This window comes from Podarcis muralis, chromosome 3, assembly GCF_964188315.1.
Source record: "Podarcis muralis chromosome 3, rPodMur119.hap1.1, whole genome shotgun sequence".
NCBI classification, from domain to species: domain Eukaryota; kingdom Metazoa; phylum Chordata; class Lepidosauria; order Squamata; family Lacertidae; genus Podarcis; species Podarcis muralis.
The window spans coordinates 80,023,755-80,047,369 of record NC_135657.1 but is presented as its reverse complement, the minus strand read 5'-3'; the positions used below and the strand labels follow the sequence as shown (position 1 = coordinate 80,047,369).

At 40.2% G+C, this 23,615-nt stretch overlaps 1 protein-coding gene across 1 annotated transcript in view; it reads right to left on the bottom strand.

Moving 5' to 3' along the window:
- Positions 1–201: 201 nt before the first annotated feature.
- The window catches only part of TBX18 (T-box transcription factor 18), a 36,626-nt gene continuing 13,212 nt past the window's right edge, over positions 202–23,615 (bottom strand). Inside the window, exons 4-8 of the mRNA XM_028722901.2 lie at positions 23,413–23,584; positions 12,133–12,300; positions 11,438–11,502; positions 9,292–9,386; positions 202–4,338 (exon numbers count right to left, since the gene is read on the bottom strand). Of these exons, the coding sequence (XP_028578734.2) occupies positions 3,614–4,338; positions 9,292–9,386; positions 11,438–11,502; positions 12,133–12,300; positions 23,413–23,584 (1,225 nt within the window). The 3' untranslated portion in view covers positions 202–3,613. The remainder of the gene's footprint in view (positions 4,339–9,291; positions 9,387–11,437; positions 11,503–12,132; positions 12,301–23,412; positions 23,585–23,615) is intronic.

The following is a 23,615-nucleotide window of genomic DNA, read 5'->3' as shown; positions in this document are numbered from 1 at the left end:
AAGGTTTTCTTGTCTCACGCTATGTTAAACATAGCTAAGGAGGCGGGCGGTTCCACTCCTGTATTACGTTTACCATATTAAAATGTTAACACCCTGCAGGGAGAAAGTGACAGGAAGATATATCACACTGAGAGTTCCTCAAGAAGAAATGTAACACGCAGTCAAAATGCACGACACTTTTCCGAAGAGGATGGCTGTAGGTTGAGGGTTGTTGTTGGTTTTAAAGGATTTTTATTTTCAAAATTTAATAAAAAGTGTTTTTAGGTACACACTTTAATATCATTTCTGTGGCTTTAAAAAACAAAATACAGCTATATATAATTACAGATATACTGCATATTTGGCATTCATTATATTCCATGAAAAGCTGGACTTTGTAATCATACACCATTTACTATGTACAGCAGCAACTGCATTTTAAGAGAAAAGGTGTTTCAATTATAATACCATGGCTTTATTAATATACGAGGGGGGGAAATGTTGCAAAAAAGGCAGGATAATGGAAATCCAATAGAAATTACAAAGCAGATACTGTTATAATTGTGCATACATACCCAGGGGGTTCAGTTGTGCTGCATTTTTTTGCTACAAGACAGCATGACCTTGACCTTCACGGTCCATTTTGCCCCATCACTTCTTAGCATAGTTTCCTCTAAGGTGGCAGCATATAATTCATTTGCATTAAAAAATTAAATATAGCATTATGTCCATTTAAGATTTCGTGTAACTTAAATATTAATGTTTTCAATTATAGCAGGATTCCTTGTAACTGTATTGGAATCACGGAATTGTAGAGCTGATCATCTAACCCAAGCCCCTGCAATGCAGGGATCTTATTTAATATATTTTTGTTATTTGAAACTTGACTGCCTTTGTAACAGCATTCATGCAACAAATAAAACAATTGTTCAGGATATCTGACAACCTTAGAATAGAAACGTGTAAGACACTGATATGAGACATCCAAACTCAAGGAGAATCTCATCCAGAATCCTAAATTCAAATTTTGCAATTCAGATACACGTTTAACATCATATGCGGTGCCATATTTGCTTCCACTTATTGGCACAACCATTTCTGTCATGCCAACACTTTTAGAACTACGATCCTGCATCTTCAGTAGAAATCCTACTGAAACAAGGGTTTGCTGCTACAGTAAGAGGGTCCAGAACTATAAACCTAATGTGCTTTTATGACATTTTGCTTGCTGAGTGTTCACACAATATACTTCAAGATTTACAGTTATGCAGGTTAACCGAGTAGACTTCTAATGCATGAAACATAAACCTTCACAAGCAAAGTTGATATTATGGGTTTAAGGAACCATACAACATTGGCCAGGATCCAAAGAGCCGTGCATAGAACACTGTGCATATTTCCTGCCCTTCCCACTGTAGCCACTCACAGCCTTCAGAAAGCCAATCTTGGAAGTTGGTGGTCTCCCCAGAGTAGGGTCCAAAGTGTGGTGAAAAGATGCTGCTGAAAGGAAACTCTTGACACCAGCCCTATGAACCTGTGGAAACACTTCCTCTTCATTCACAAGGCTTTTTGGATCCCAACCTCTTATACAGGAATGTGGCTCAAGTTTAAAATTGGGCACACAAATTCAAAATACCAGGTATAACGGATACAAGAACTTCTCAGAACTTATCTGACAAGAGCCGCTGCTTAAGTCTGAACAAATCCTACCTGCAATTGGAATAGCCAGACACAATATTTCTGGACCTGAATACTTCTGCTCTCGTTTCACTGCTCTGAAGATGTAAGATTGCTAAAAGGATAACGAACAGTTTCTTCTGCAGTTGCAGTTCTAGTATTGTACATAGCACAGCGGTATAGTTATTTTAATTGTGTCTCGTGGATGTTTTTCTTCCTTTTAAGGTCCACGGGCAAAACAAATACTCAGAAAATGATCAGGAGAAAAAAATTATAATCAAGTGTTTGTTGGGATGGGGGCAAGGAAATGCTAAAGTTTTGCGTATTGAAGGGGAACAACTGTTGCCCATGGTGGTGCAAGCAGAAAATGTGTACAGTTTAGGTTTCTTACCCCACAACTAGAAACGTCATACTTGTAGGGTTTCGAAGAGGTTATAAGAAATGTACACTGCCGCTTCTGCACATCCTCTGAAGCATGGCCATTTTTACATTCTGACTGAAGCTCCTTGCATTACACCAGTTGCCAGTGTCACCACAAGATGTGGCAGAAGTCTGTCAACACACTGCAAGGCACTGTCCGTGGAAAGTAGAGGCTTCAGATGACCCAAACCTACGCAATACGTTCTTTTGCTCTTGGGAGCACACTCAATACAAGCTAGCAGTAAGGTTTACAGTGTGATATCATGCATGTCTACTCAGAGGTAAGCACCACTGTGCAGTGGGGCTTCCTTGTAAGGTGTACCACATAGGATTGCAGCCTTAGCTATACTGTGACAAAGGTGTGTGAGCAAACGATTTGTAGAACTACAGAAACAGAAAGGGTGATTTTCCACAGCACCCTGGAGTGGATGGTGGGAAATAGTAGCTATGCTTACTTCAAGCCCCAGCAGGTACATCATTGCTCCTTACCAGGAGGGAGGGCAAGGCAGCAGGCAGGTCACTGGGCAAATGCAATGGAGGAGCCAATATGGTGTTCCTGCTGATACAAATTGCAGAGTGCCAGCCTGCTTAGCACCTTGCCCCTCCGCTTCTCCTTCCTCTTAAGCAACAGTGACCCACCTACCAGCTCAGGCAAGTGCCACTGCCCCTCTCCACCATTCGGCTACTGTTCCTAACACCATTCTTAAATAGAAAGCTTATGGAAATATGTAGAAGTCCTGCCTTGTCTTTTATATTTGCAAACATATATTTAATATTTTAAAATATAAAAATCTCTATCATCTTTATACTCTCTTCACATGGAGCAAGCCTCCTTTAAATTCATTCTGTACAGAAAAATAGGCCGTGTTGCCTGTTCCAATGCTTAATTTAGGTCGTTGTCTCTTCATAGTGCTCCCTGGAGTTCGCAAAGCAATGGTGTGCCCATGAGAAGCCAGATACACCACAAAGATTGAGAAGGGAGATCATCCTGTCCCTTTATTTAGAATATTTGACAGACTTCTGAACTAAGCCTAATGCAAGCCCACATATGTTTATTATCTCTCTTACAACAGAGAAGTAATGTGTGCATTGTGGCACCAGCACGTTGTGGTAAGAACGCTTTAAGGACAGCTGTTACAAAATGGTAGTTATATATATTTTAAAAGTGTTTTTTGTTTCATCTAAATCAGACCTGAGTGTTGTTTTGTTCTTTAAAGAGGGAAAGATGTGGGGGGAAAGAGTGCTGCAGGAAGCCCTTCTTAATTTGTTGCATATGGCCAAACGTGTTATAAAATGAAGTCTATTGCTACCAGGAAACTAAATGGGCTGCTCTGCAAACAAACGCGGCTTAACTCTGAACACGAGCACATATTCAAATATCTGCCGATAGGCAAGTCAAAAGATTAAGTCAAACTTCCCTTGATGACTTTTTTTTTAAAGCATAAACACCTTACTAGGCACATTAATCACCTTAGCATAATCCCAAAAAGGAAATACATTGTAGAAACCAATGTACTTTTGTTTTAAAAAGGCTTTATCAAACCATATGTGCAGATACTTGAGATGATGACAGCGTTAAGCTTCCTAGGGTCCTGGAGTCAAAGAAATTCTGCTGCCCCCCGCTGCTAAGTAAGTGCACTCCTTCTACAGGGGGCAACATCTGCCGATCGGTCATGGTTCCACTTGGCGACGACCCCAAGAAACTTCCTTGGGAAGAAACGATTTTCTCAGGACTGGCAGCCAGTTTGGGGGACGTGGAGAAGTTGTATCCGTACAGAGCACAGGGGCTGTGCAGCCTGAAAGTGTTGTAGGAACTCTGGTGGGTTTGATTTGCAGCGAAGGCGTTGCCCGACGGCGAGGGCATGATATACTGCAGCTGCGGAGACATCCCTGAAATCTGCATCGATAAGCCTGTCTGAGGGCAGCCGAATGCATCGCCGTCGCTGCCTGCCACAGGCATGTTCACGGTCGAACTGCCCGACACACCGACATAGGAGGGAGTCCTTGGGGTTGCAAAGGTCTCGCTGGATTGGTTTGTAAGCCTGTTGTAGGTTTCGGCCAAGGAAGTGCTGTATCTGTTAAGGGCTAGACCGGAACGGGCACAAGCTGTGTAGTCAGCTGGAGCGAGGCTGCAGAGCTGGCTAGTGTTGGGAGCAAGGTGGAAGGCAGGAGAAGAACAAGGGGACCCCGGGAGCAGGTGGGGGTGAGTGGTTGGTACTCCATTTCCGGTTCCCTGGAGCAAAGTAGAAGAGCCAGCATTTCCTAGAAGAAGAAAAATATCCAAGTATAAAATGGCATCCTAGGAAAAGAGAATTATTTATTACATACATATTCGAACCTCAAGGTGGCTTAAATAGGATTGCACTCTTTTCTTTTGACAAAACCCCTGTAAGGTAAGTTAGACTGATCTATATCAGCAATCTGTCAAAGTAACCCATTAAACTTCCTGGCTAAGGATGGATTTTAATCCAGATTTCCCCCCTTCAAATGGTACAGCTACAGTACAACTATACCTTAGGACATAAGTATTAAAGTTACTTTCGTTGAAGGAAAGCCATTCCTCCCCCCCCCCATAGACCCACATATTTCTACAATGCAATTCTCAAAGAGCAATACTGAAGCTCCAAGCAAGATGACTGATAATAAACAACGGAAGAAGGGTCCTGCTGGATCACACCAATCTACTTCAGCATGTTCTTCTCACAGTGGCCAACCAGAGGTGTCTGAAAAGGCCACAAGGAAGACAACCTATGGGTCCCAGAAATTGGTATTTGGAGGCATAGTGCCTCTGACTTTTCTCAAATATATGGTTAGCCTTATCCATATCTAACTCCCTCCGAACATCATCCAAGATGATGGCCGTCGCTACGTCTCGTAGGAGCAAATTCCATAGTTTAAAAATGGGAAAAGTTCTGTGTGCCCCGAACCTTCCAGGATTCAGCATCTCTGTGTGGCTCAGGTACTATGAGAGGGAGAAAACCTCTCTGTTCATACATAATTTTATACACCGCTTTAAGTCCACTAAAGGCAAGGTGGCCAGTGGACTGCAGTAAGTTTCTGTTTAGTGGAATCCTGCCCCCTAGGGATAGCATGCATTTAAAAAAAATATACGTATAGAAGAATCCATTAATCCAAATAGCAAATCCATTAGATTTTTTAAATTACTATTTAGGTACACCACTTAGAAATTCTAATGATTAAGTGGTACACAAATGTGATCAATCAATCAATCAATCAATCAATCAATCCTGAGGCTGGAGTGTTTGTCGAGCAGGGTCACGGAGCTGCCCAACTCTTTCTAGTTACACCATTTCACACTGCTGCAACTACAATGCATTTATAGGGCTGGATGGCTTTCATGGTGCTTCTCAGCACAATCACACACACATACGCGATTGGACTGGGGGAAGGGGGGGGGAGCTTCCACTAAGCAGAAACTGACTGCAGTCCACTGGCCACATTGCCTTTAGATTGGCATACAAGTCATTAGCAAGCTGTTGTCAGTCTCCTCCCCTTGTGCAGTACGGCTGGCCAGTTTTGGAGCTCTGTGCTGACTCCAATCTGTAGCAACTCTGATATCTATTTTTAGTTCACACGTGTAATTCATACCAAGGTGTGTTTACATGGGTTCTGCTAGGTAACCTGCCCTTGAGCAAACTTTCCGAGTCTTCTTCCAGCCCAATCAGCTCAATTTTACCTGGCCTCAGCTGGTGAATTTCGAAGTTCAACACGGAGTGCCCATTCACAGGCGACACATTTATTGTTGCTAAGGACAGTTCTTTTGGGGAGAGGGGAATCCAGTGGTTTTGGGAGGTGGCAGAAATTATTCAGAGGGGGATACTTCCTATGGCAGTGGCGGGTACTTTTTTGTTTTAATTTACTTTTTAAAAGCCTTAACTCCACTTGCATCTGTCCACGTCTGCCTTAGGCTACACTTTGTATCAGCTATGCAAAGTCACATGAAGCCCTTAGAACTAATTACATGAACATGTTTTTCTCATTAATTTTGGAATCCGGATCAGTGCATCTCATAAGGAGGAGTCAAAGGTCCTTTCCCAAGTCCCAATGCCTGGGCAATTAGATTTTTTTCCCCTATTTCTTTTAAAGACCACAGGACACCGGTACACTCTCTAAAGGGGATGTCAAGCCAAGAAGATGGGGAAGTGTATCATATGGAAGAGTTTTCTTGGGCTCTCTTTCTAATGCTAAACACCTGCTAACACCAGCTTGTGTGGCCCTAAGCAAAAGGAGGAAATACAGAGAAGATTCTTTTTCACAAAGCCATACATAGCTAGTAGGAAACTTATTAAAATGGTATCTCTCTTCTAACTCTGCTCCTTTAGGTATTTAGGAGGGGTATTTATTTTACATCACCATAATCCCTAGCAATTAATATGGAATGAAAAACACCAAGCAAAGTCCTAAGGGACGTCTACATCAGTATCTCTATAATGCAGATTTCAGATCCAAAACTAACTTCCTATCAAAAAAATACTTCTGGCACACTCATTTTCCCCACATAGTTTTCACAAAATTGAATCACCCTGGAGTTTTTGCCTATGCTTATATTCTAGTGCAGGGTTTTTATGGAAATTCTGAAGCAAATGATTTTAGAAGAAGAAAATAACTTCTTGCCTTATTGTCTATTATTTTGCTGTTGTTGAATATATCTCTGAAATGACTTAGCATGGAAGATTGGAGTTCTGGTTATGTTAAAGACTAGAGATTGTCGTTAAAAGGTGTTGGGGAGGTTTTTACAGGGCTAAAGAGTATATGTATGTATATATGTGTATGTATATTGCATTCTGGTATGTTATTTCACAAATAGGTACAGTTTTGGTGGACACTTTACCCAAGCATATATGTTTTTCTATGCATTACTTGACTGGAGAACTGCACTGCAAAATTCATAGAAAGGGCTTTATAAGATTTGCAATACATCAGTTTTTGCAGTTTACTGAAGACACATTTACTAAAGTTGAACTTTCAGCTGAGACCCGTTTTTTAAGTCAATGTGTAATATCTGAATTACGTAGCAATTCAGGCTTAGAATTGGCAAAGTGTCATAATTTGTTCAACTAGCCAGCAAGCTAAGCAGGACATACTAATTGAGAATGTTAAAACCCGAGTGAAATAATAACACCTAATCATAAATGCAACAAGAAAAATTAAAATATCAATCAGGAATTGTTTTGTTTGCATCTTGAATCAACTGCTGGCAAAATAAAGGTAACCTTATATCTTCCTCTTCTTGTGGGAGGTAAGTGGCTCAATATGACTAAAGGCTGACACCCATGACAAAAAAAACTAACCCAAAGCACATGGAAAACTCCAGGCACGGTACAAGTTACCAGTGCAGTGAAGCAGTGTTCTGACTGCTCCCAGATCAATTTTCAGCATTTGGTATGGACAGCAATTTTTCCTGCTCATCTCATCATGTTCTGAACATTAATCCAGGGGGGCCTCTAATGAACTCTGAACATACCATTTGCTTAGGGCCAGTTTAGCTTTTTCACTGTTTTGTTTAACTGAAGAGGCTCTCAAAATATACAAATGGAGATTGGAAATCCATGGTTAATTTATTTGTGTTTTTATTCCACCCTTCCATCTAAGAAAGCTCAGACTGGTAAATATGCCTCTGTCTCTCTCCCCCCACTGCCGCCTTTTAGTTCTTACAAAATCCCTGAGGACAGTTGACAGAGGTTAGGGTAAAAGAGAGCGAGCAACTGGCCTGGCTCACCCCGTAAGGAGAGGTTTGAGCCTGCATCTCCCCAAGTTCAGCACTAGCCTAGCATCACAAATTGGGTGAACCACATCTGTATATAACTGGTCCCAATTACCTACTGTCCCTTTTTCCTTCTTTCTGTTTAGTTTCAGATTAAAAACTGCTTTTGGGCAGAGACCTGAATTATTTATTGTAGAGTACTAGTATATAAGTAAGTAAAAGTATAGATCCCATACCCGCCCCCAGAAGTGTGAGGTGCTTAGCATTTTACGATGGAGCAATGAAGCCTGGGATTAAGTTGCATATACCTGGCTTTCTTGTACCACCACAGCTGTAGCTGTAGCTGCAAGTATTAATTGAAGAGGCAATTGCAAGACAGAGATGGAAGAAACCTTGACATACTTGTTCCATTGTGCAGGGCAGAGAGAGACTTCTTGCACCAGGTGTAAATAAGTCCACAAGGCTTCAGTGGCTAGCTTTCTGGGCTGTTTTGGATGACTTGCACCAACTTTCCCATGCCTGGCATCATATGCTGACAGGCCCAGGAAAATTTGTTACTTGCAAAAGAAGAATCAGGAGTGCAGCTGAAGTGTGCTCCCAATTCTTCCTTTGCAACTGCAGCTTGAATGTTAAATCTCGTAATATCATATGTCAGGTGACTGACATATGGATGAGAACACCCAGCTGTCAAAGTGGCCCATGGAGGGTTGGCCACTTCTGGTACCCTACCCCTGAAGTAGATGGGACACACTGCAAGTCATGCTGTTTCTGATTATCGCCATAGCTGTAGCTTTACATTTATTTGACTTGCAGCTAAGCTAGCCATGGCTTGAGATGAGGTTACGTGCAAGAATGCAATTGGCATGGACCATTTTTTGGTGGCTTAAACAGCCGCTAAGGAAAAGCATGCGAACCTCAGAGATGTATGAGGTGGCCTGGAAAGGGAGAAGTTCTCTTCCTGCCACAGTCCAGAGAAAAGTCCTCTCCTAGAAGGTACTATTTGCATTTCAAGAAACATTTTCACCAGCTGCCACGTACAGAATGTGACTGGTTGACTCTAGTTTGGCTCACATGTCAAGACTGATGCACGAGTACATCAGTTAGTAAGCCCTGCAACATGGATTAATAATTTTGAAATTAAATTATAAGAGTACAAGCTATATTTATGCCCATAACAGTGAAAAGAGCACTGTTATTATATTTAGGCTGAAGTGCTATACACACTTGCCTAGGAGTAAACCCCATTCACTCTATGGAGTTTACTTCCAAGAATGCACAGAAATGCGTTGTTAATGATAACCACATATTTTTTTTCATGTATGAAATTTCTGAAATTGCTGAGTACTGTATTATTGTGCCATTGTGCGATTAAAGGTGAAATCTGCTCAAATCAATGTAAATTTTTCCAATGACCAAAATGGGAGGAAGTCTGCACCCTCAGTGAGTAAGTAATCGTTAGCATTCTTCAGGTTCCCAAGTGAGATTCATACCTTGTTTTGCGATCCCAGGTATATCTTCAAATGTAAGTGTCCTCAGTGAAGGTCTCCAGAATGCATAAGACTCTACTAAAGCTTCTAATCCCATCCTAAACAACATAACAAAATCATGAGTTGAACAATAATTTCTTATTATGTTTCACAGTACTTTATGATTGCTCTCTGTCTCTGTCTCCCTCTCTCTCACACACATATAGTAGAAGGATTACATGAAAACAATCTGGTTCCAAGACAATATTTTCAATCAAGCAGCAGCCAAGCTGTGGTTGTTTGGACCTCACAGCCATTTGCAATAAACTTGCTTGTGACCCACAAAGAATATGCCAAAGACACATGATTTTGGCTTTCTTCCTTGTTGCTGCTGCTAAATCAAATATTTTAAAAGCTAAAAATACATTAAATTCTTCCTGAATGTTGCGTCTTTATGTAAGCACTTGTTGAAATTGCTAGAATCTCCATTTGCTATCTTTTGCATAGAGGCAAACAACAACAGTTTCCCCAACTCAATAGATCAACATAGTCATAGAAAAGAATGGGCCCTGGATCTCTTTTGAGAACTATGAACAGGCATGCTGAGAGTTCTCAGACACATTCTTTATAAATTTGATACAAACATTTTCTCTTGGCCAACATATGCTTCCCCAAACCCAAATATTTACAATTATTTAATAAATAAATTTATACCCTGCCTTTGAGGGAAACTTTCATTCCAAGTAGGCTCTCTTTGGAAACAGATTAATAATAATATAATAACCAATGTATTTAAAACCAGAAGCATAAAACCACAACACAAAACAACTACACCCAGCAATAAATAGCCTTTTTAACAGTGCAATCCATAAAACTATAAAATCATAAAAAGAGCAAAATCAGAATAACCGCAGCCCAATTAAAATCCTTACCATTATTAAAAGGAGTAGTAATTAAATAATTTTTAAAGCCCACTTAAAAGCCTGCACAGATGGCACATGTGAGTTAAGTATACAAGTTTTAAACTATTTTTGAATTTTATAGAGCTGGGGGAAGTCCAGAAAGTGGCAACCAAGATGATAAATGGTTACTTGGAGCACATTTCCTATGAGAAGAAGTTAAAGGATTTTTAGTCTGATAGAAAGATGATGGCAGGACAGGCATGATAGAGGTTTAGAGAATTATGAGTGATGTGATAACAGACATATTGTTCAATTTCTCTAATACACCTGCAGCTTGGGGCTCTCTCAATTAAACTGATTGGCAGTAGACATTGGACAGCCAAGACAAAACACAACACTTCTTCATACAATGCACAATTAACTTATGGGATTTGCTTTCTTTGGAAAGTTAAATCAAGATGGGAATTGCATTTCAGCACAGCAGTTGAAAGCAGTCCAATGATGCTGCTTCTCTAAGGTTTTGTGGCCAGAAACACTGAATAAATTTTGTAGGAAAGAGTTACAGAAGTATTAGCTAAATGTGGATTTAAAAAATAGTCTGCCCCCGCCCCGTGCTAATGGAGGCTTTTCATTTGTAGTTAAAGTAGAGATAAAAGCCCACCTCCTGGAGGAGCGTAGCCAAGGTGATAATTTATACAAGATGCTTTCAATCATTTTCACATTTTACCGCCATTCCAATTTATATTACCAAATGGCCAATTTTCTTTAACTAAAGCAATCGTATTTTTCTCCTGAAGTACTTAAGAAAGAGAAATGTTCATATCCCCCAAGTAAAGATTTTTATAGGATCGTTTTCTATGACCTATGTGAAGAATCTAAGCTATTCTCAAGAATATAATTTCTAACTTTGCAAATGTTCAACAGGAAGAGAGAGCTTTTAAAGCACAAAGCCATTGTTTCTCTGTAAAAACAATTTATTTTAAAGCCAGCATTTGCTTCGGGTTAGCAAACCTATGATACAAAAGTGATTCAAATTTGCATTGTAGATTTTATGTTCCAAATCTCATAAAATCTCATTAAAGCAATGCAACAAAAGCACATGCCAAAAAAACCCCCAATGCACACAGCACTCTCTCCAGTCATAAGCAAGTCATTATACAAAAGGAAGTGCAAAGTATTCGGTGAAACTTCTCTAAAGCATATAAAACAGTCTAGCCCCATCATCAACAGCAAGAGTTCTGTAAATTGCAAGGTATTCCAAAGCTCACCTGTTGCGTCCAGAATCTCTAAATCCTTTGGCAAATGGATTCCTATCAATCTTGAGTCGGGTAATCTGTAAGGGCAACAGAATATGCTGGTGATGAAGGTCCAGAGATATAAACAAGTACATCTTAGAAGCCACTGTGTAAATACTGAATGTCTGCTGAATTGCTAAATCACAACTATATTTCAAAGCACTAAAATGCCATTAAATAATTTGAAACAGGGGTTCCCACGGTGTGGCCCATAGGACACTAAGGGTCCATGGCATGTCTGCATTAAATACTCATATTGTTATTTAATCATATTTGTATTGACTCTTGTATTTTTATAATATATTTTTACATCACAATTTGCATTCTATGAAATGCTAATTGTAGTACAATGAAATGCAATATAAGAAATAAAAGCAGCAGCCAAAAAAAAAAAAACCAATTAAAATAATACCATGCCTAGTATGGCATGTTATAATTGCTACAACAGGCAGCAAAAATCATCAAGTGATCTGTCAAGAACATCAGGAATTCTGAAGTGGTCTGTGAGGGGGAAATGGTTTGGGACCTACTAGCTTAATAGACATTAGATGGTTTTCTTTCTCACCTAGTGTCAAGACAGAGGTCCCTTCTTCCCCAGCCATTTGCTTGTAATTAAATGAAAATCCAGTAAATCAGAAGCATTGAAAAGGAAGGGGAGCAAAAGTTACCTGTTGGTTCTGGTATGCCGTGACAGTTGTGAAAACAGTTTCAGGAAAGGAGAATGCCTTCACTCCTTCTCCCGAAGGAATGGGTTTGACTGGGGAGAGGTCATCCCCACAGTCCTTCCGAATGACATGGACACGTGGCTGATATTTGTGCATAGAATGGAGGATAATCTACATCAAAAAGAAAGAGAGAAAGAATTGGTTTTGCAAGAAAATACTCTCTGTTTCTTCTATGCCAGTATTTTAAACACTTCCTGTTTTGTTCTGTCTGAGGACTAAGTAAAGGCAATGTGACACATCTCAAAACTGGTCTTATACCTGATATTCGTCAGCTACTCTTGGAGCCTTTTTCGGCAAAAGAGCAAGGGAAAAATGCTTTAAAGAAATAAATAAGCAACCTCAAAATTAGCCTGGCTTCAGTTCAACAAAGTGCCCATGAGAGATAGTTTTGTAACCATGTTACCAGAGGCTAAAGGGGAACTTATGTGGCCAGATTGCAGATGGATCCCCTCCAGATCTGTCCGAAGCCTTTAAAAAGTACTCTGGAACTTTCTGTTTCTTGAATCATGAAGAAATATGAAAATTCAACCGCTGAATACACCCAACATATAAATAGTTACAAAGAATATTAGTTACGTTTTGTTTTTCGTGTATTGCATGTACACAATATTTTAATTTTTCTATTTAAATCCTTACTACTGTTATTATTGAAATATGTAGCATAGCTATATTTACAGAAGGACAGCCAAACACTGACCACGGACAGAGCAATCTTATACTGCAATTATACCAACTAGCATAGGGCGACGAGGATACACCATCACTATGTAGGCCCAACAGCTGCTGTATCCAATATGAGCTCAGCCCAGGAGGGGAATGGGAAACATGATAGAAACATTTTAAAAGGCCTCAAAAATGCCAGTCACACCCCCAGTGTCCTTGGCAACTCCACCAATGGCTGCCAGTTCCCAGGATGGGGCAGATATAACACCCGCCAACTGCACAGACATGAAAGTAACAGAGCCAACCTACCACAACTGATCTGGGGGCATGGCTCCCAAACCACCACAGCATAGAAGCAAGTGCACAGCTTTCCCTACAGGAAAAAGATTCAAGTCCCCAAACACAACGCTTGCCATGAGCTTAGGACTCTCTGCCCCCTTTCTTGTGATGCAGGGTTTTGAGAGAGTTAAAAAATGAATACTGCAAAGGCTGAGAGACACCGAGATGCAATCACAAGTGGCCGAGACCAACATCTGTCAATCTAATAAATTGTATGCTCCTTTTATCCCATTATCCCTGCCAAGATATCTGGCAGATTTACCAAATGCTAAAATGAGGATAGCCTTTACACAGGCAAGACTAAACGTCCTTTCATTAGCAGACTGGACAGGCCGACATAAAGGAGTTCCTAAGAAGCATAGAGTTTGCGGCTGCAACTCTATATCAGTAGAAGACATAACTCATTTACTCCTTGAGTGCCCTTTCTATGACAATTTCAGAAAGAATTATTTCCACCCATGCTAAGATCGCAGAAGGGAAGGTTGTCTCTTGTTTTTTTGCTGTCCGATGTTGAGAGAGATATACCCTTTAGAACAGGGGTCAGCAACCTTTTTCAGCCGTGGGCTGGTCCACCGTCCCTCAGACCATGTGGTGGGCCAGACTATATTTTGGGGAGGAAATGAACGAATTTTTACACCCCACAAATAACCCAGAGATGCATTTTAAATAAAAGGACACATTCTACTCATGTAAATACATGCTGATTCCTGGACCGTCCGCAGGCTGGATTGAGAAGGTGATTGGCTTGCCTACCCCTGCTTTAGAACATCTAAATTTCTTGTTACACAAATCTGTAAAACCTTAATAAAACTTGAGGGGGGAACGGGAAATGATTTATCCACTAGGGATCGGGGAGTAGAAATGTCAACTGTGATTAGTAGCAGTATTCCTGTTGTTGTTGTTGTTGTTGTTGTTGTTGTTGTTGTTGTTGTTGTCGTATGTGTGTAATGGCTGCTTGCTAAACACAATAAACCAAAAGAAAAAGGAAAGGAAAACACAATGCTGTTGACCACAATCACCTCAGGACCCAAGTAGTTTCTCCCTAGGAACCCACAGGACCAATCTGCACCACCCAAGTTCACCTGATAGGCTAGGGCAGTGTAAGGTGTTGTGGCAAATAGTGTAACTGGTGCTTTGCTGGTGGAGTGGGGATTTTGCCAAATCCTAAAGTTCCCCACCAAGTTCAGCTGCACTATAGGATCGCACTTAAGACATACCTCATTCTAGATAGCAAGCAGAAAGAACTTCCACTTGTGCAACAGGCCTTTTTGTCTTCTTCTCCTTCCCAGAAACCCTCTGAACACCCTCAAATTCTGCTCCAAAGGGCTGGGGGACCCACTTGAGCAGATTATGCAAGACAAGGGAGCTGATGGAGGAAATGAGAGGAAGGTGGCGTCCCATAGTTGAAGGAACACTGGATTCCACCCAGAGAATGAAGAACGGCCATTGTTCATTTGTATATGTGGGTTCGTCTACATGTAGGCATATGGTGATAATCACTGAGGCTGAACAGAACAAAAGCTAGCTAAATGGCCCAAAAAATGCTTAGTTACCTTGTTTAAAACTGGAAGTAGAAAGAGCAAGAGAAGATCTCAGAGAATCTGAAATGTTTACACTGACACTGTATAGTAGACAGTTTTGGTTAACCAGAGTCCTGAAAGAAATAATTAAAACTGGAAATGCTTTGGACTAAATAAAACATTTCCAGTGAATCTGTGAGGTCTCCTCTCTCGTTCCTGAATTAGCAACTTCCGTTCTTTCCTTCTCCAATTCAAAACGAGTCACATGCAATGAAGCAAATGCCTAAATATTTTCATAATGCTGCATGAATCATGATTTTCAAACTCACTTGGAGAAAGCTTTGCGTTCATTCTGTGTTGCATATGAATTGACTGCGAATAGTTCAGAATCAAAAACATTAACTATTACTTTTGGAAGCCCATGGGGAGATTATATATAAACAGTTCCATGGGCACCAGGCGATAGAAAATCTAATTAAAAAGGAGGGAATTTTTTAATTTCCTGTTTCATTATTAGCCACAGAATACTAAATTCAGCAGCGCATGTCATCCTTCCCATTGCCCTCCTTTTTTGGCATCACACTGAACGCCAAATACCATGAAACCTAATTACCCAAATAAAAGAAAGCCCTTTACATTTGAAAAAAAATGAGGTATTGTCTATCTGAGATGCTTTTATATGAATTAATTCCTCACTGGGGAACATGACACTGTTTTGGATAAGCAACTTTCTGGATACTTGAACTTTCGCTAGACTGAAGTCAGACCATTACATCAGAAGAAAACCAAAAAGCATGCTTAGGTAAGATCTCTCGACTTCTGCACCTAATACAGAGCAAGATACAAGAAAGCTTTCTGCTGGGTTAAATATTACATTTCGAGAAAGGTTCTGATCTTTACGTTATGCTTTGTTAAAGGACCCTGAAAAGTAAGAAATTATGCTGCAGTCCTGAACACACTGGCTTCGACCCAGCATGCCTTTTTGTGTATAGTCACATTCACACCATGCATATTATTATTCTTATAATTATTATCATTTATATCCAACTTTTGCCCCCCAAATAGCTCAAGGTGGCCTAGATGGTTCTTCCCCTCCTCATTTAACCCCCACAATGACCTTGTGAGGTAGGTTGAGCTGAGAGGCAGTGACCAGCCCAGCGTCACCCAATGACCTTCATGGAGGAACACGGATCAGACTGCTTGTCGACACAGGACCTCTTTGGCATTTTTTGAATAAGAAAAAGACTATTCGAAGAAGGGGGCAGGGGATATATATATCCCATTCCTTTCCCCCAAAGGATGATATCATCTAAGTAAGTGTATGTAGCGGGGAGAGAGAAGGAAACACGAGATGGAGAGAAGCAGGCTGCAGTTTTCTGAGTGAGAGACAGATGAATACAGTGGTACCTTGGTTTAAGAACAGCCCTGTTTATGAACTATTCGGTTTATGAACTCCGCAAAACTGGAAGTAGTGTCCCAGTTTGCAAACTTTACCTCAGTCTGAGAACGGAAGCCAAATGGTGGAAGGGCCCTGGCCTCGGTTTAAGAATGGTTTCAGTTTAAGAACAGACTTCCGGAACGAATTAAGTTCGTAAACTGAGGTACCACTGTACATTGCTTCGGGAGCTGTCTCTCTCTGGATAGCTTCTATAGGACAGTGGGGCACTGTTGCTTTCTACCTCACCTACAATAAAGGACAGTGTAGTGCATCACTGCCACTCACCTGACCTCTCATTGGTCGTATCACTGCTGCTTGCCAGGAGATGGAAAGGCAAGGCAGCAGGGAGGTTGTTATGGTGCAAATGGACTGGCAGGAGTGCCAAATTGACTTGGCCAGTGTGTTAGCACCATGCCAACCTCCCCAATGTGTTGTCCCTCCCTCTCCTGGGAAGCAGCAACAACATGACTGACCAAGGTCCCATGGCTGGTGGCAGCACACCATCCTGTACCACCACCACTCACCTATGCATATTTGCAAACCAACTCATACTAAAAAATGTACAGCAAATTCTTTTGAAAGAACACCAAACCTAGGAAAATGTTGCATCTCTGGAATTTCTCACTGCTCAGGGAAGTGGATAGCGGATAGCTTTTATCTTCACAATGAAATTCATCAATGGCAGATGAACTCCCTGACTGAGGTTGCGTGGAAATAATCCTTACCGAACGCAGTGTCTAAGCAGGCATTGTGCTGTCAAACACACTGAATTTTTTCTTACACTGATACATGATATAAATGATATAATGCAAGATTAGAAAATCAGCTGTGCGTGGCCTGATGGATTCCAAATCCGAAATTACAAAGAGCTTCTATTAAAGCATACAACATTTTTAAAGTGTTTGTAAAGCACCTGTAAAGCTAGATTTCACCATCACTTTCATAGCATCAAGAACCTGTGCCCCAAACCTACAGTTTTACAGACAGGCAATCTTTAGTAAACTTCAGATTTGAGTACACAGACACGTGCACACAGACACGTGCATGCACACATATGATAATTTTGGATTAGAAACAAAGACCAGAGAGAAATATATTGTGAATCTTTGTGTTCCCTCTTCTACTTCTCATTCCAATGTTCCTGCCTTGTAGCATAGAGATGCACGCTTACTATAAAGAAAGCTTTGAAATCAGTGGGTCTACTAGTGCAAATCTGTATGTTTCCACTCAGAAGTAAGCTACATTGAGTTCACCAAGTTTTACTCCAAGGTGAATGAGAACAGGATTGTAACCTGAATCAGCTAAAACCTAGCCAATCCAGTGGTGTGGTTACAGATTACTATAGATATTCTGCAAAATGTACCCAAAATATCCATCACCCACAAACATTTAGCTTTGCAACAGCAAATGGTCAAAATTGCACTTTACAGCTCTATAATTTGTGGTCAAGATCGAGAGGATTACATGCAGAAAAATACTGCTCTCATTGCTCTGCTTCAGCTAAATTGTGGGTATGTCTTGTGCAAGATACATAGAAGGGGATCTCTGTTTATGTCTTGAAATAGAAAACAGTTAACTCCAGTTACAGTTGCCAGCTTTCCCATGCAGGAGTTAATCTTTTGATCCTGGCCATAATTTCACCCCCGTTTTTGTAGCCTCCGCACATGAAAAACCTGATGGATCATTAACAGTTAATCCACATTTAAAACCCCAGTTGCACCTGGAACATTCACCTATACATCCAACCAGCTGGAGTCAATGACAACCAACAGGTGTTGCTATCATCAAATGTTGTCAGTTTATATTTTTAGCCACTTAAAAGCTGAGGCAACAGATAAGTAAGCTTAGCCTGACTAGTTTTGTGCTGGATCACAGGCTTAAGATATTGCAAGATTTAAAAAATGCTAATATGTTGGCAGGATTTTTTGTGTTCTATTTAGTGATGCTTTTATGCTTCCTAGCTGTAATTTCATAAGCATGACAAAAAGAGGCTATTTTAGAATACTGTTGAAATTCTTGGAACAAGTGCAGATACAATATATAAAAATGTTTTCTTCTGCAGTTCTCAAATTTTCTTTTATTAAACGACATGATAAAGTATACATACTATACGTACGGAGATAGTATCAATAAAGTTAAGATAATTCCCTGTTTTCATTTATTATCTTATCCATAAACCTGTCTTAAAAAGAAAAAGAAAACTAACAAATATTGCAACCAACGCTCCATCTAAATTCCAAATCTGTAAATAAAATATAGGCATACCAGCTTCCCATTCTGCCCTTGGTTTTAAATAACGAGAAAACACACAACAGGTAGTCAGCATCAGAAAATAATACCTAAGTAACAGTCTTAAGCGTGTGTAATGCTTGTGAAAATATGGGACCAATACATAGTGGAGTTTAATATTAGAGCAGGCATCCCCAAACTCGGCCCTCCAAATGTTTTTGGGACTACAATTCCCATCATCCCTGACCACTGGTCCTGTTAGCTAGGGATGGTGGGAGTTGTAGTCCCAAAACAGCTGGAGGGCCGAGTTTGGAGGGTGCCTGTATTAAAGTATCTGTGACCTTCAAATATTGAATTTAAAGTCTTACATCTAAAACTTTATCTTTCCCTATTTCCCTTTTGCAAAATAACCATCTTCCCTGTGTTCTGTGATGCTGCTATATCATCTGTAAGGGGACAGACATATATAATCGGTGGGCTTCTTCAGGCAACTTGCTGTTGATTTGTGTAAGCAATAAAGTCATACCAAACAGATATCTATGTGTTTGTTTTGATGGTTGCTAGTCAGCGCTTTTCTGTCAATTTTTCAAATAAGGCCAGATTAGAGTATACTACTTTTCTTTACTAAGCCCCTCTAAATTGTTCAGAGTCCATGCTAGCGTTGTTGCCTATTAACTGCTGTGAAGGCAAACTAAATCTTTGTTTTGTAGAGCTTTATTTTCATCAGTGACTATATTAAGAAGGGCTAACTGCTGCATTATTTTGATTTTTTTAATTCACTATTAATTGTATTCCCCTAAAAACCAGTTCAGAATTCCTGTAAGTTGGGCACGCCCACCTCTCAGGCATATATGTTCCTACGCTATGTCTGGTTCAAAGAACAACACAGAGAAGAGTAATACTTAACAAATTAATTACTTATTTGAGGGGCTGTTTGTGCCACAGATCTGCCTTTTAAAAAAAAGCAAGAAGAAAAAATAATAATGAAAACTGGAGGCACCTTTTGTATAAAAAAGACTAAATTATCTATATTCTGCGTCTCTGGTTCTGTACTAAATTAGGGAAAGGAGCAACTGTAGTAATGAGTAAGGTAAGTGTGGTGATATTCTTTGTCTCATCCAAATGTGAGCAAGCAGGGTGCCATCCACAAAATATTTATGCATCCTTACTCATCATTGGTTCAACTGGGAATAAGAACTGTGCTAAGAATGTTTCAGTAATTTATTTTGCATGAGTATAACAGTTCTGAACACCAGCTTGTATAACTCTACCTCCAACTTTCCTCCCTGCATTTATATAAGAAAAAAATTCCCCTTTGTGTTTCTACATGGGCAATCTTTCAGTCATCTCAAAACACTTTTTCATTCTGCTGTAAAGCAAAAGAATGAAAGTATACACGTTGGAACAGCCAGTTCTCTGGTTTATATTTCTGCATTTTCTGGTAACAATAAATGACATTCTTTGCAAACTTTCCAATTTTAGAAAGATGAATTTCTTATAAATTCTTTTGTCTCCAAAACCTATATTCTAATTTTCAAGGCACATTTCGGGACTGAATCAGTTCAATGTGTATTTTGAAATACTCTAGGAAAAAGCTACTTGACTTTCCTCCAAGCTGAAGTACTCATTAAAGTGGAGTGCTCAAAGAATTCCAACCACGATAGAGTTTTCAGTTCAGCGGGGAAAGAAGTTAAACCTCATTATCACACAATATGGAAACTTGCTCTTTCTATCCTGAGACTTTGTTTGTAGACTACCATTATCTAACTCACAGAGGTTTGTCTACCTGCTGCGTCCAATGAAAATAATGATTATAAGCAATCAATTCATGCAGGGTCAACTGCAGACTCCAGAACCTTTGCTGAATAAAACTCAATTTTAGGAGTCTCCCATGTTTGGCTCTTAGAGTTTATTTGAAATGATGGGGCCTGATATACTGCACCCTATACCCTACTTTATTTCTTTACAAGTGCCTCATTATTTAATATCCAATCCTATTACAGTGGTACCTCGGGTTAAGTACTTAATTCGTTCCGGAGGTCCATTCTTAATCTGAAGCACAACTTTAGCTAATGGGGCCTCCTGCTGCCGCCGCGCCGCTGGGGCACGATTTCTGTTCTCATCCTGAAGCAAAGTTCTTAACCCAAGGTACTATTTCTGGGTTAGCGGCGTATGTAACCTGAAGCATATATAACCTGAAGTGTATGTAACCCAAGGTACCACTGTACTCCTATTCATAGTAGCCGTAGGCATGCAACAGTGCTCCTGAAATAGAGTTAATTCACCTGTATCTATTGCTCAGCTTTACATCTCTCTTTCTAATGATACCAATGAGGTTGTAGATGTTCTAGACCAGTGCTAGCTCAGATGTCAGTTATGGGCAGGATGAGGACTAACAAACTAAAGCTAAATCTGGGCAAAACAGAGGTTCTTCAGTACAAAAGGTATCAGTTTCAGTGTCCAACTGCTGCCACAAAAGGGGCTACACTCCCTCTGATAACACAGCCTTGCAGCTTGAGAATGTGTTTGGACCCAGCTTTGGACCTGGGTTGTCAGGCTTCAGTCAGAAGCACCTTTGCAGAATTAAGATTGGCATGCCAGCTGCATCTCTTTCCTGGGACCCCTCAAACTTGCTATGGTGATCTGTGTATTAGTCACCTCTCATATCTTGATTTCTACATGGCGCTCTGCCTTTGAACGCAGTTAAGAAATGTGAACCCATTCAGAATGCAACAACCAGACTTGATTTGGAGGTGAAATATAGGGTTCATGTTTTTCCCACTCCAAGCACCACTTTTGTACTAACTGCCTTGGCTTCCTATTAATTTCTGAATACGATCTGAAGTGTGAGTTCTAAAAAGCTCTAAGTGGCTGGAAACCAGTTTGTCTGATTGTCTTTCTCCATATAATTCTGACCTAGAAGTAAAGCATTCTAGACAGTTCCTGTCCCTACAGGTATTCATAAGGTGACCGTGCAGAAAAAAGCAGACCTCACTTCTGAAACTCTCTCACCCCACCCCAAGGAAATGCATTCCAATCCTTGCTGATTATATTCAGGAGAGAAATTAAAGCCTCTCTTTTTAATAAGCTCTCTCAGATATTTTGGCTCGCTGAACTGAAACTGAAATAGTCTGCTGGGTATATATTGCCTGTTATATTTTACTGTTTTTACTTTACACTGTTCCGATCTCCTTAGGGAGGAAGAACAGGATATATATAATTTTTAAATAAATAAATATTCCTCTTTCATCTAATTCACCTGATGATTGCAGAATCAAACCCCAGCAACCTAGGGACAAACGAGTGCTCAAAGTTACAGAGACAAAAAGTTAAAATTAGCTTTCAGCTGGCTTACAAAAATGTATTAGGGGATGCTTCGTTTATTTCCTAAAACATCATACTGACGTTTACAAAACAATTGGCCAGGCATTCCAATTTCCAACTCCTATCTCTGAACTGTTACTCGTGGAATGTCAGCGGGGGGGGGGGGGGGATAGAGAGAGAGAGAGACTCAGGCAAACTGCAAAACATAGTTATGTGTGTCAAAATTCCATACAGCCTTGACTGAACTAAAGTCAGCACCGCTGTATTCCCAGACATTCTAAAACAGCTGACCATTTACCTTGTAATTTCATCCTTCCTTAGAACTCAAAAGAAGCTGATTTTGTACAAGTAATTCCCAACAATTTGGCTAACAACTTGCTCGTGGAAGAAGTAGCATATTCATTCATAACTTCATTAAACAAAATTACAGACTCTGAAAGTGCTTTGAGTATTCAGTATGGATCAGGGCTACAAACCAGCCAGAGGTGGCCTTGAAGAAATCATAGCATGAAATCATTGTGCCCAAGAGGGAAGCATTCTCACAAGAGTGTGGTCATGTCTGTAAGAATATTAGGATGGCCATCACATCCCTCAGTTTTTAGAAATCCACTGCAGTGCTCTCTTTAAAAGAGGTTAATGTATTCCTTTATTAACGAATTTTCAAAATGCTCAAAGAGTCCCGTCTCAAAACCATTTTATATAATTTTTTACCAAGGCAGGAAACATGGATATTTTAAGGATTAACTGAAAGGTATTAGTTCGCCTGTCTATCTTCCATCTCATAAGCATTGAAGAGAAAATGAAATATTACCATAGTGTATTTTGTCATGTGAGGTGTTGTCATAGCTAAACAATCTGGAGCTTGCAAACAGAACACTTAACTGCACAATTCCCTGCCTGTGTTGCAGAAGTAATGAGCTTCAGCTGTGAAAAGGTCTTGCTCCATAAGGTAGGTAATAAATCACTATCAGAGGGAACGTAGATCTCGTGTTGCTCCTTTTAAATACTGTTATTAACACCTCATGAGGCTTTCACACAAATGATTTTATTTCTAAAAAATCATTAATTGAATTTTATTTTGCCCAGCTAAGGCTGCTAGATATTGAAGATGTTCACATTAAGTACAGACATATTGTTTCACCTTACAGAGGGGGATCTGAAGACTATGAATACACTGCCAATGTGTTCAGGTAGAACTGCACTTTCAGTTAAGTTAATTTAGGGCCTATCCATACTTCTGCTTGTAGGAAGCACATATCCAAGCGGTTTTCTAGGCAAGAATCCAAGCAGTTTCTCCCTTGCCCTGTTCCTTTCCCAGGGAAAACCCGCTCTTTAGCTTTAAATCAGAACAAACAGAAATCTGCTGAAAACCCGATTTCACTTGTTCTGATTGAGCGCTAAAGAGCAGTTTTCCCTAGGGGAAAGGCAGCTGGAAGAGCAGAAGTACAGATGAGCCCTTACTTAGGAAGCTCAGTTCTGCTTCTCCAACAGTCCAAATCATTCTACAAGGGGAAATGACACACAGTTACGGACGAATTGTTGTGGCGGGGAAGGGAAACATGTCTGTATCTAACCTGCCCTAAGCTTCACAAAATCAATCAATTTTTGCTAATGTGAGAGTGTAGGTCAAAAAGAACTGTTGTTGGTTTTTTTTTTAAAAAAAAATACAATTGATGATTAAATGTGCACTGTAGAAAATAATATACTCACGTGTCCCTGGTCATCCAGTTCATTGTTTGTAAGTTTCAGTTTGTCAAAGCTAATCACCTGCCTCATCCAAGTCTCTCCTGAGGCGGGTGAATCTGGGTGGATGTACACACGGGGAGGAACTGGCGAATCAGCATTCCCAGCTACCATCCATTTGGAGCTGTGATAAACATACCTGTAGAAAGAAACCCAATGTGCATGAGAGT